Source organism: Tachypleus tridentatus, chromosome 9 (assembly GCF_004210375.1).
Source record: "Tachypleus tridentatus isolate NWPU-2018 chromosome 9, ASM421037v1, whole genome shotgun sequence".
NCBI classification, from domain to species: Eukaryota; Metazoa; Arthropoda; class Merostomata; order Xiphosura; family Limulidae; genus Tachypleus; species Tachypleus tridentatus.
Genome location: NC_134833.1, coordinates 41,925,800 through 41,940,171, shown reverse-complemented (window position 1 = coordinate 41,940,171; position 14,372 = coordinate 41,925,800). Strand labels below are relative to the sequence as shown.

Genomic DNA, 14,372 nt, shown 5'->3' with positions numbered 1-14,372 from the left:
AATTATTTTTTTTCCAGTTGCTGCCAGTGAGGACACTAATAGGATAACAAAAATGTTTATACACGAAACAGATTAATGTTCACAGTAACAAAATTAGGAAGGAGTATATTCTAAATAGATTGGTTCCAAAAACATAAAGGGTTTAGAAAAAGGCGCGTGGACACTGAGGAGCTTGGTGTTGTTAGTAAGAAAACTTGGAAGAAGACACGTGTATTCGAAAAAAAATGTATATTGGAGGAAAACAAATAGAAAAAGAGGGTTTCATTATATTGATTCCAGGAGTTTCAAAAGAGTGGGAAAGACGTTTTGAAAATTAAGCAAAAGAAAGTGTTATCAGTTTTTCTTTGTTAAAATAAATGTGATTTAATTAATTCATGTAAATCTGCTTAATATCTCTGTGAACTTAACGATACGTTAGTAGTTAAACCTGAAGTATTTTACGGGCTACTCTGTTAAGTAAGAAACCTGGATATGTGAATTGTATATTCTATGAATAAATCATGAATTATGTTTAAATGCCAATGTATATGGAGAAACGAATATTACATCTTCGCGGAAACACCGCTTGCTCTTAGATATGAAAGTTTGTCAATGTATAATCAACCGTCAACTCAGGATCTTCCTCTTCCAGGAGCTTCATTAACTGCAGGAAGTTCCCTCCGTATCAGTATGTCCACGTAATGCTAAACCTTGACGCAGTAAGAAACGTAAACTTCTGAATATTTTAGCTAGACTTCTTTTGCATTCATCCTGCTGCTTCTTTTTCCATCATGTAGCTGGACAGTCACTGGAGTTACATCAAGTGAACCTTCTGGAGATATAGCGAATTTGTGCTGAGGGGAGGATTGGTGTTCGTTGATTTCTGTTTTGCCTTTTCCAGTTCCAAAACCGGTGGACATGAAGGTATACTCCACTGGCCTCTCAATTTTCCTGTAAAAGGCCTCTATTTTCCGTCTTGGCACAATGAAAGCATATGATTTTTTTGAGTCTGATTGTCGAAGGGCAGCCATGGGAACTCATCAAACCACTTGCCCTGGAAGTTGATATTTTGCTTTCTGTCGTGGTATTAGTTGTGCGTCTGGATGATGTGGCTTTCCACACTGTATCTGTGGAGTGTCAGATTTTTCATTACTGCACAATCTTGTTTCACAACTATTTGGTGGTTCATGATGTGCAATAGTTGCACAAGCATTTTCAGACTCGTCCTCTGATGAACATGGTATTTCCTCTGTATGGCAAGTTTCTATTCCTTTGCTTGAGGTTGTTGGATTATCTGCATTGTCACTTGTAATACTAGTAACTGGCTTGTAGAACTGTCTAATATCGGAAAGTTTCAGAGGCTTGCTTGTCATAATTGGAATATGTTTCCCAGATGACTCAACAGGCTAAAATAGTCTTTATTGAAAAACTCTAACGTACAGAATAGAAGTAGGGCAACAACAACAAAACTGACAGTAATTTCGGTTTGAAATTCTCTATCCCCAGAGGAGATAGAGATAACCGGGGGGTGTTCAGAAAGATGTGGTTTCTCTTCGTCCCGCTCATGAATTTGGAATGTGGTAAAGTTACCCGAAACAACACCTTGATACATGTTGTGAGCTCTGAGCAAGCAGGGAAGACCAAATACCGGCGAACTAACACCAAACACCCGTTGGTGATGCGAGAGTGAATAGTGAATACCACAAAAACAACGGCCGATACGTGACTTAGGGTTCATCATGGCGGCTGGAATCTGTAGATCCAATGCCAGAATTTGAATGTGGGGGAAACGGGAGAACCCCGAGAAAACCCACTTTCACTCGCTGGTGCCAATAATCCAGCAATGCCTGTTTATTTCAGAACAGAATTGGCTACAGTGGTCTGAACTGATTAGTGTTTTTGAACGGTCTTTGTGAAAAACGTTTTAATCATTTGCCTCTTAAAGTCTGTCTGGACTTATGCGACTTTAGTTGGAGGTTGCATTGTTTCATTAATGCACTAAGGTTGAAGAGAGGTAGTAATTCTGCCTCACTGGTCAATACTTCTTGGTCACGTTGTGCTACAGCGGTCTTGAAGTCTGTCTGGACAGCTGCGACTTTAGTTTTAGGTCGCGAGGTTTGTATCTGGGTAGAGGTAGTAGAACTTGGAATGAGATGTGGTTTGGCAAGAATTGTTTGTCTTCTTGATTTCAGTGTGTTGAGATTTGTTGCTGGTCGTCGTGATTGAGAATGTGTGATCGTCTTTCTTATTCGGAACAGGATTACAAGGGATTTCGTTGCTAGACTGTTGACAGTCGTTCGATGGTTGCCTGTATCCTCTGAAGGTATTATGAGACAGTTGGTGGGTAGAGCGTCGACGTGGGCGTTCCTCGCTAAAATGAAAGATGTGATAGTAGCATCCGTTTTGCAGGATGTAGTCAGCGTGACTTTTTGACTTTGTGACGATCTTGACAAATCAAGTGGGCAGGTTGTTATACTTCGAGAAGATACGGTGGGCTGCGTGAAGTGTGGATTGTGTCTGGCTTTCTATGGCTTGTCTGATTTCTGCAGGGTCGATATTTGGGTGAACGTCCCGAAAAAAGACTGACCGGGCTTTTAGTAGGTGAACAAGAGATATTGAATGCAGTGTTCCATGGTTGGCAGGAGTAATCTAGGTCTGCAGGTGTGGAAGGTTGAATCAGAAGGAAGTAGGACTGAACTGTACAATGTATTTAAGTCGAACGCGCGAACCTCAGTGACTACAGAGCCGACTGACCGCCTGGGCATCGCTGGGACAATAATGTATGCTAGTTACAACACAAGTAATTATAAGTTTCTCAAAAATACTTAAACAATCACAAATCTATTATATTCCTGTTACAGCTCATCAAAAGTCAAACACGTTGTGATATGTCTATAAGCACGTCTATTAAATAAAAACACCTAAACAAAAACTAGCAATACAATTCGAGTAGAGGCTTCAGGCTGTTGAAATCGCTCCTTTTGTGTTCTAATTATACCAGAAAATACAATTTTTACTATCTGTGATAAAAGAATATATTGTTCTTTAACCATAAAGCACCAGCACTTTATTAGAGGGCGGTGATAATGTGAAATTTCATGGACTGAGTGCCACAAACACAGGTCTAATGAGCCCTGTTGTAAAATCGAGGCTCAGACTAAAGGGAGCAGAGAGGGTGATATAGGGCGCGTCTGGATCCGAATGGCCCGAACCTGTCATTAATTGTACACTAAAGTACACTATGGTCAGCGCTTCGGCAGCTTAGGAGAGTAAGGCGTTCGAGAATAAAACCGGCTAGACATGCATAAGAACAAATGGCGTAGGAAAACCGCTACAAGCTACAAATGGCCTGCCAGATCTAGATTACAGGAGTTTACGCTTGGGGGTAATATTTTCGAATTTAATACTCTGTTCAGTCTGTTGTGATGAAAAGTTTACTTAATCTTACACTACGTACAAGACGTAGGTAGATTTTGTGATAGTGCTTGCTAGCCTTGCATGTATACTGACTGATACTTACGAACTATCGCTTAGATCGAAAAGCTTTGAAGCACGCCTATATTACAGTTGTACATTTCGGCCACTGAAAAAGCCTACATGTAGGCCTAATTATGTAATTCGATTGGTAAGAACACGAGAATCACAAGAACAAACACACAATTTGTAGGCCTGTGATGCAATAAAACAATTCAAAAGACCAAACTGTAGGAGGGGTGATTGTATGCACCTTACCCCCCACCTAAAATGAAGGGGATATATCTCCCTATTCTCTCAGAATCTGCGCCCCTGAATTAGAGAAACTAAAAATACAGCATGTTTTGTGTTACTAACGTCATATTAAAAAGAAAAAAAGCTAATATCTCGAATTTTATTATTACATGGAAATGTATCAGTATTTAGGGGAAAACAGTTGTTTAAATATCTCTGAAACAGTAAATTATTGTTCTAATTATAAAGTGAAGGGGATTTTAAAATGTTTTCTTCAATGTAAATTTTAAAGGTTTTTTTTTGACGAAGAAAGTTGCTTCGAAATCAGCGCCATCTTTTAAATAAAACATGCTTCACTTCAAGGTCATGTTCTAACAGGAGAAACTGAATCAGGTGGAAATGTATTTGTGTCAATCTTTTTAAACGAGTCGGGCATGGCATAGTGGTCAGCACACTGGACTGTGAAGCTCGGGTTTCAAGGTTGGGTCACGTTTTTATGTGCAAAAGAAGAGCGGCGTTTTTTGTTTTTGTTCATTAATATTTTATTCGTAATATTTTTCTGATAAAAACAAATGTGCCAACATTAAAAAGAAGTTAGATAAAGCTACAGTTATGTCACCTTTCCTAACTGTGTTGCTCTCTTGTCCAATGAAAACGCAAGTATTTAAGTGCTAACGGAAAGAATAAAACGTTAAGTGAAGTGATACAATGAACTGTTAAACTTTTCAACAATATTGTTAGTGGTTCGGATAATACTTGTGGTAAAACATATCTATACTATGATACATAACGTATAAATCCCATCTTGTATGTTTTATTATCACCTGTGTATCATTTAACAATGTGATTAAACCTGTAAAACGTTTACTGTACAAAATAATTTTCTTCATATATAAATTAATAATGTATAATGCAGTTAACCTATTTGGAGATAAGTTATACAGATGGAACCTTTATGATTTTTGTATTAATGTTTTGAGTAACTGCAGGCGAAATATAGACAGTAAGCCGGCAAATAATAATATGGTAACCTTGTTCAAAGAACAAATCTTCTTAAAGGTACGAAAATCACATTTGTTGTGGATAAGGAAAGAACTAGTCAATTGGATTATAGAATGGTTGGAAGAAAGAAAGCAGAAGGTTGTTATTGATGGGGGTTCAGTTACACTAGACATGGGCATGCACAAAGTTTTCCAGGGTGGGAGATGGGAGCAAAATAGTGCGAAATTGTGAATTGGATAAAAAACGTTATCCATTCAGCATATGCACAATAAATAAATAATTTTCTCACCTTCCGGGGTTCCGTATTACTAGTGTATGGCCTCGAGAATAAATGATTACGTTCTTGCTTTATATGTTGAGGTACTACAGAATGACTTGAATCAGTTTTTTGACGAGTATTTGACTTGATTGTGGTGAAACTTGTACTATGTTACATATTATAATATGGGTTGTTATAATTTAGATCAGATCATATGTTTAATTATACGAGAATCCATTCAGTTGTTACAGAAGAAAATTAACATAGAAATGAAGTCATTGAATCTATCCATGTGTTACTCCATTGTGAACAATAAAACTAACATAATTTTAGGGTTTATTTACGATAAAGATATTTCATAAATAAAAATCAAATGAGGTAATTATCCTTCTATATGAATGATTAGTTAAGCCTTACCTGGAACACGCTGTACTAAATCATATTTCATAAAACAGACCTTGAGCTTACGTAGTGATAGGTTTTGTACATGTTTGAATGTGTTTAGCATCAGTGAAAGAAGGGGGGGGGGAAATCTTGCAAGTATTGACAGTCTCTGTCAATATTTGAGATTCATGCGAGTTTTAGAAGGATCTAGAATAACTGGGGGCTGTCTCATGAGAATTAAATCATTGATTTTAAGTGTTGAATGTGTTGTATATGGCTTTCCAATCAATATGATCATTAGGCTTCAGAGAACGAGCATGGTTAAGAGGAACTATATCGGAAAACAACGTGTTTCAAAATACCATGTATTAGTCGTAACCGATATGAAACTATGTACTACGCATCAGTGCACTGATTCGTTGAAAATGAATGTAGTTGCAATTATAATGGTAATTCTTACGGTAAATAGAAAATCTAGGGTTATTGGCTGGGCTTTGTTTTTCAGTTGATTTATCAAAACTGTATAGTAATAAGCAGAAAGTTTTTAATTCTAGTTTAAACATTAAAGATTTGAAGAATGCCTTGTTGATTCTTTGAAGCATAATATTGATAAACGTAATAAGATTGAAGTTAAGAAAAACAAACAAACGACCTTTGAACATCAGATCAACATGAAATATATTTTTATTTAAGTCAACGTTTCGCCTTTGCGACTTCTTCAGGGTTAATATAGATAAATAATGTACATAAGATTGCTATTATTTGTGGTAATATATATCGAATGTGTGATATCGGTACATTGAAATAGGAAGATGTTGCTCTTCTATTTCCTATCGAATTTAGTTTAGTTAAAATACGAACAACACATTCCAACCTTATTATCATTTTATCACGTCAGTAAATACAACGTATGTTTATTTTATTAGCGTAAAGGCTACGCAATAGTGTTATCTGCATTCTCTCCTCCTCTGGGGATCGAACTCCTGATTTTAGTGTATTAAGTCCAGCTTATGTTCTAAAGCTTAGCTTTTCAGTTAATGCACTTAAACCAGTATTATTATGAAGCATACGTGAATCAATTTTTTTGGTAGTATATATAGATGAACATGGTATTTCTAAAATAAATCATAGAAAAGACAATCTTAACGGCATACAATATTACTAAAACTAACATGAGAAATGTAATGTTAAAGTTTTCATTACGTTCACATATTCTGTTTTCTATCGTACCGTGAACAACAACATTGCATGAGGAAGTAATAAACACGCCATTCAAGTAAACATGTTCTTCGGGACAAAACCGTACACTTGTCTTCATATGTTTTCAGCATGTCGTTTGGCAGGGAATAGTTGTCTTCTCATCGTCCCGTCGGGTGGATTCCTGTACGTGGTGAGGGGACCTCCCAGGGAAGTTTCTGTTATTTCAGTTTTCCTCCTCTGGGACCTAAACATCCACCCACGTGTTTGCCATGCATGGCGACCCGTGAAGGGGAGGAGAGGATCCTGGTGGTTGAGGAGTCCAACCCTAACTCACCGCTTTGGCCTTGAGTTCCTGTAGACGGGCGGGCTTGGGGTTTCTCCCCTTGGGTCAGTCGGCTGGTCGACTTGGGCTAGGGTCAATAAAGTACCAGTATTGGATGTTCTCAACAGGTGTTGTGGACATTGTATCTGATGCTGATGTTTGGGTATGGATGTAGTGCTAACGAAACCCTGGCGTTGCTGCAGTGTCCTTGTTTAGCATTGTAGTGTATCCCCTTGTAGGGCTTCATGGTGGGTGGGTCAGTGGGCACTGAAATACTACTTTTTTATTATGGATCCTCCAAACAAAATTTAAATAAAATGGTGAAAACAGTCCATAGGAAAACGACAACGTATTGAAGATTCTGAGCAGCAATCTTCAACATCTGTAACATATGTTGTACCTCATTTTCATATACTACATTCTCTTTTAGACAAACCTTTAGGGTAAATGTCTCCCTTCTTCATTCAGAAGGGACTAGAGGGACTTGCTGGCTTTCCAAAGTCAGTAAAGAAGCTTCGATCTGGTGACATATTGGTGGAAACATCTCAACACTGAACGAGCTCGCCAACACTGCAGCTAAATCTATCTGCTCTGGCACTGAAACTGCTGTGCCTCTTCCATACATGGACTATGGTCCTGTTTTCAAGGCTCGGCTCCGTGCCAGCTGGCAGTCGACTTGGAGTGAGCAACATGAAAACAAGCCTTTCCAAATGAAACCCTATATTGGACCTTGGTCGTCTTGCTTCCGTAAGGATCGGAAAGAAGTTGTTCTAACTAGACTATGTATGCATTGGTCAGTTTTGTAAATCATCGTTTTATTTTATCTGGGACTGATGCACTAGTGTGTGGTCTGTGTGACACTCAGGTCACAATAAACCACATTTTGCTTTCTTACCGTCGTTACGACTCTCAACGACGATACCATTTTGAACATGTTCTGCCCCAAAGTTTATCCTTAACGTTAGACAATGTTATTGGCGATAGTGACACTGTCCACCTTAATGTTTTTAGTCTTTAAAAAAAAACTTAAACAGGTCATTAATGTTTTCAATTAAAAGATTAATGACCTTTAATTATCCATTAGACCTTATTTAATGTGATTCCCTTTTAAGAATTAAAGTACCTCTAGTTCGACTTGTAATTAGAAAATGGCCGTAACGTCAAATAACTCGGAACCAGAACTGGAAAGACCAACTTGAGCTGACTGGTGGTGGTTTTTGTACTTGCCTGTTAGTCTTTTTGGCGAGTTATGATAATTACAAATATGCTACAGAAAGTTCTTTGCAATTTGTATAACTGTGTTTTTCTTTTAACGTTGTAGACTAGATGTAAACATTAGTTTTATGCTATTACATATGGCGTAGATGTGTGTGTAGTCTTCGACAGTAATTACAACTTTAAGAATAGAAAAGTAGCACTCCCCATGGTAATGAGTGTTGGAACTTTGTTTTTTTAAGGCGGTACTAGTCGTTTTTTGTTTACATGTATTTTTCTTCATAAACGTATCCACTTCACTCAGCTGAATACCGTTTTGAGAATATCACCTCTGCTATTAATACATTTAAAGTTTTTTTTTTTTTTTTAAAGAGAGGCTATAAGATTATCATCATTTTAAACTTGGCAAATTTACAACTTTTTTAACTGAGTGACCTAAGAGGTCATATCAGAACTAATCATTGAAGTATGGAGTCGAATACATTTGAGCAAAGCCTTCTAATTTATTTTCGGAAGAGGAAGTGGTTATCAAAAGGTACTAACACCCAAACAAGGAATGTATCTAAATTATCTTCCGTAAGCTGATAAACTTGGCTACATGCGGATAACAAATTCTTCTTGAATTTTGGGTAATCTATGCAGCCTATTTGGTTCTAGGATTGGCCTTTTTCAAAAACTCGTGTTCCTCCAGACATGGGAGAAATTTTTTTTTATCACAAAGTTGAATAGTCATTCGCTATTTAGCTTTATTGGTTTACTCCAGGTTTATTTTTAAGTGTTTAATTGTTTAATTAATATTGTTGTATTACTATTCGTTTTTGTTGGGGGGGGGGTCGAAAGATAACTTATCAAGAGCCGGACATGTTGTATGCAATTAGCAACTTGTCACAATCATCATCTTATGGCCACATGTACATTAGTTCTTTTTTTAATATAAATTTCAGAACATGTCACACATCACTTTTTATTGAAACGTACCAAGTTCAAGTAGTTAATCTATAGCATAAATATTATAGAAAATTATCGAGCTATACGAATACATAAAACAGACTTATTGATACTCTAAACAACGTTAGCATAAAAACTCGTATCTTCTTTAACTCTAGATGGAATCATTTTAGACTTTGAATTAGTCATATGAGAGAATCGTCTGAATTACTGACGGAGTTACAAAAACCATGAAGGTCAGTTACCTCATCTTAAATAGTCATTCTGTGGTATCAGAAATATGGGCCGGGTATAAAAATCAGTTGTGGATAGTGAGAATGCCCGGCCTTGCTTTTGACGCTCTATACTTGGAAAAAATAGTAAAAGTTGGTGATGTTAAATACCATCCATGGTTGCTTTATTCAAACGAAGGATTATAAAATTGATACATTTTTACTGTGTATGTATGTATCTATGGTAACCTCTCTGTCTTTGTCTATCAGAATGGCTTTATTTGTTTTTATAATAGCAAATATGTTATGACTCCTCATGTTCATTGTTCTATTTAGCCTGTTTAAAAAGAAAACAGAATTCCTTTGATTATGAGTGAGACCAGAATCAATCAATACTGTACTTAAACCCCTGTTGTAGCCACACGTACGTCGTTTCTTTATGTGGCCTTGCTATTCAACTTGGCTTAAATGAAATAAATTCTTTTTAATTCCTTAGAGACTGATGGATTTTTTTTTTTTGTAGTGAAGGGACCACAGACGGAAGTAACGTGCCCCTCAAGCCAGTTCCGGTGTACGAACGCGCGTTGTATACTTCAGTCCTACCAATGTGACGGGGACAACGACTGTGGCGATTGGTCAGATGAGGAGAATTGTCGTAAGTTTTATCATTTATTTTTGTCTATTTTTCGTACAGTGTAATTAAACACAATAAGGTAGAACCTAACTTCGAAACTGTCATGCTTGTCTTTATTTGTTGGTATAAAAACAGAGCTAGAAATTGATTTTTTTTTCAGTCACCAGGATACAACAGTTGAGTAACGTTTTTCCGACCCCAAGGTAAAACGATATTTTATTAGTTATGACGTCACAACAGAACCAGATAAACATTTTTCTTATGAGATAAAACAGAACAACAATCTCTCGTATCTTAGCGATCTGATGAGCCCTGATATTTGACGAATGGCCTCTTCCGCATTGGACATTGGAGATGAAACAGGGTTTACATCTTAACATATTTTTTTATTATTATTTTACTTACACTCGTAAGTTCTTAGCATTCCCGATGTTAGTCTCTTGTGGTTACGATGAAGCTGCTAAAAAAAGCCCATTATGAGGACCTCGATTATTGTATTGAAATATTCACGTTTTGTGCAGAACAAAGTAACAAAGGTACTAGTACATTCAGAGCTTCTAATGTGTGATATGGAAATTAATCGTAGTTAAGATTCCCTATGGATTGTACAAACAGATCTACAAAATGTTATAAAACAGAATAAAATGCTCAAAAGTTGGGGGCTATTCTCAAAAACCGGTTTTATCTGGTAATTTTAACATACAAGAAAGTCAAAACTTTATTTATTTATTTTTTCCAACCTGCGGGTTGGTTGTTAAAAATCGATTCTTATGGCCTATATTTTTGAAACATCTTTACATATAAAATGGAGTTCCAACATGCAGTATTCATCTTATATCGTAGAAAAACAGTTTTGAGACCGGTCTTTAACAGTGAAGCAATATAAAAAAGAAAGGAAAAACGTTTGAAAACAATCTATTTGATAAATAGTTCACTTAAACGACAATATTTATTCTAAAGCCGTTATAAAAAAAAAACAAAAAACAAACAGGTACTTGCTATTAATTTTGGCGCTGTTTTTCCTGTGTAGTAGTTTATATTATTGATAAATGTGTGTCAACAGAACTAATTTTAAGAATTCACCTAAATGTATTACTTTTTGGTTCTTAAAAAGAACCATTTATATATAGCACCAAACTGTGTTGTATGCAGACATCCCAAGTTTGTGTTTCTTTTCTTTTTTTTTGTTTTAATTCAGACAGGTGAACATTTCTTGTTTACCAAGAATTTAAAAGAACTGTTTGCACATACTGTGTTTTGGGTATTTTGGCGCATGTATAGATTTAAAAATAGTTAGTCCTCAAACGTGGTTAAATTGCTGTTGCTCTATTTGCACCCTGTTGTGAGTCATTCCTCTCTATTATCACATACAACTTCTCTTGGGCAAGATTTCTGTAGCATACAAAGATAGAAAGCACTTTATTAGCTGTGTTCTTAAACAGATGTTGAATATTCTGATGCCCTAAAGATGTGTCCGTGTTTTACCTTTTAAGATGACCAACAATGACGTGAAATGCATACCTCTAATAGAGATATTCCTATTTAGTATGTCAGTATATTATTTTTCAAATTTATTTAGTAGTATGAACATCTAAAACTCACTAAGAATCTTTCAAAAACGTTAATGTATACTTATGCATGTAAGTTTAGAGTAGAACATAGTTCCTTTCACTCTAGTTACCTATTCTTCTGTGTCAGTTTCCTATGGTAGCTTATGAACTTTCTTGCGGGAAAAAATGATGCAAAATAGAACACAACACACGCTATGTGAAAGTAGACAACTATCTTTTATATCATTTTCAGGTGACGTACTGAAGATGCCTCATTTTCTTTTCGTATTAGAATTACTAACAGTGGCATAAGCATCTCGTGCACTCTGAGAAGAATCGTAATTTCGAAATGCGTATGTAATTATAATGGTATTTTATTGGGTATGGAGCAAATGTTGTAATTTCTAGTAAATGTAATATTCTCCCATGAAATACTCGTTTTTATTCTGTTTTAAATGCTTTACCATGTGCCTAGTTTATTTTTTATACTTAGTCAAAACAAATAACATTTATTTCAAAATTTTTTGTCAGACCTTCTGTTATCTGACCCAATTATTCGAAAGGAAAACTATTAGTTTTTATGTAGTGTATAGCTCTGTTTTTAAAAATATTTCATTCAGTTATATTGCAGAATTCCCTCTGAAAAGATTCTTCAAATGAGAGAGAGAAACTATAGTCGTCAAGTGCACTTGTACACCTTTTCTATCTTCTGTTATGAAGAAAGATGAGATTTTTGTTTTTAATGTCGTTCTTATTGCTAAGGAATTTTATATATCACGTTTACTGTTGAATCTCTCGTTATTTGCAAATTACTATTTTCCTGAAAGGGGAGAACCGAGTGTGGCTCCCAAAACTGTTTTGTAAACGAATAGCGGGAGTGATTGTAACGTTATAACGCCCCCTTGACTGAAAAAATGAGCATGTTTGGTGGCACGGGAATTCTAACCTGCGACTTCCAGGTTACGAGTCAAGTTTCATAACCATCTGATCATACCAGGTCATCAAAGAACGTTTAAACGGGAAATACTGGGAGTAACACAGCGACGTTGGCAGAAACACGCAACTAAATCTCATTTTAGTTTTCTTTTTGTAGTTTTAAAACTAGACCCTTACAAATAGAATCTACTTTATTATAATAATTTAACGTTCCTCATGAGTAAACTGTTTAGATATGTCACTATCAAGGGATCATCCTTCTGTCCTCTACAGTTTTGTGTTTAGTTGCGACAAGATGTGTTGCTCTGTTTTTCGTACATCCTTCCGTATAACTATAGCAAACAATTTAAATAATTTCTAGTGTATTGAAACGGAAATTGAAAAAAAACAAACGGTGCACATGTTTAATACATTGCTTTTATTTAATAACAACACCAAAGTAAATGCAACTTTGCCTTACTATTAAATTTCTGTTCAACTATAATCTCAGTACAGACGAAGCTGCTTTAACTTCGATGTTGTTGTTAAATGAAAACAATTGTTAAAAAGGCTTAGATTTCGTGTCTAAAACAATTTTTTTTTAAATTATGCCATATTTCAGTGGAATAATGCTAAGTATTTGTACAGAATTTCCCCAGTAACGTATCGAGTGTTCGAGACCCATCCATTTGTAGTAGTTTAGTTGATAATTCAAGGATATTACAATTCTTGATCACAATATCAACTAGAATATCTTCAATGTCATTATAGTTACACTTGTTTACTTATTTGATCCGTAAACATTAAAAGTAAAATATTCAGTTATCAACTACACTACTATAGATGGATACGTCTTGAACACTCAATATGTTACCAGGGAAATTCTGTACAAGTACCTAATGCCATACGCATGTTTATTCCTTAGGACAGTGGTTCCCAAACTTTTTCAGCTTGTTACTCAATTTAACATGCCACATTAAACATGTTACCCCTTTCACAAAATGTTTTCAACATTGATATATATGGCTAAATTAAACTAGATATATATTGCACTTTATATATTGCACTTTATTTATTGCACTTTATTTATTACACTTTATTTATTTACAATTTATTTACACTGAATTACACTTTTAATTATTGTATTTGATCATTGTGCATTTCTAATGAATATTGCTAAAGATGTCAAGAACATCAGTGGGATGGATGGAGTTGCATACTTGAAGCTAGTTTAGGAATTCTTGGCTTTGTGGTTGAAAGTGCCAGCGTGGCATCGTTTGCAACATTCAAGCGAGTCTTCTTTTGTTTTCATCCCCAGCACGGTTGAGAACCCCTTCTCGCACAGATACGTTGTTGAGAATGATACCAACAACTTCAAGGCTCTCTTGGACAGAGTTGGCGAGTCAGCTAGTTGTGAAATCCAAAAGGAATCTGCATTTTGGTTTTGGAATTTGACTTTCAAGGCTTCATTTGCTCGCATTGTGATCCACTCCTCCTTTGCAGGGAAATCATCATCATGAATGGTCTCATCAGGTACAGAAAAGGGATGAATGATCCACTGAAGACTGGCTGTTTTAGGTCACTCTCTGGAAAGTAGTGCTGCATGCTTGTTTCAAGCCCCTTCAAATGGTCGCTCATCTCTTTGTTGATGGTCTGTAAAAGTGATCCAGTATCATAACTATTCTCCTCAACAAACTGGTCTAGGGTGGGAAACTGAGCGATCACTCTTTTCTCCAAGCGTCGAATCCAGAGTCTCAGTTTTCCCAGAAATGCAGTCACAGTGTGGTGGGCATCAATGACAGTCGTGTTTTGGCCCTGGAGTTGCAGATTATCACTGTTCAGCTCCGCAAATATGTCAGCCAAGTAACAAAGTCGAGCAAGCCACTCCTTATCAGTGAACTTGGTAGCAAAAGGAGATTCTTCTTGTTTCAGAAATTCCTGAAGAGCCGTTCGGAGCTAAATGACTCGACGTACAACCTTGCCTCGTGACAACCAGCGAACGTCGGTGTGGTAGAGCAGAACTTGATACTGCTCTCCCATTTCC

The 14,372-nt window shown here is 36.2% G+C and overlaps 1 protein-coding gene across 2 annotated transcripts in view; it reads left to right on the top strand.

Moving 5' to 3' along the window:
* Positions 1 to 14,372, top strand: part of Lrp4 (LDL receptor related protein 4) — a 156,431-nt gene that overhangs the window by 89,036 nt on the left and 53,023 nt on the right. For both annotated transcript variants that reach the window (XM_076453984.1, XM_076453983.1), the window contains exon 3: positions 9,753 to 9,884. In XM_076453984.1, coding sequence (XP_076310099.1) covers positions 9,753 to 9,884 — 132 coding nt within the window. The remainder of the gene's footprint in view (positions 1 to 9,752; positions 9,885 to 14,372) is intronic.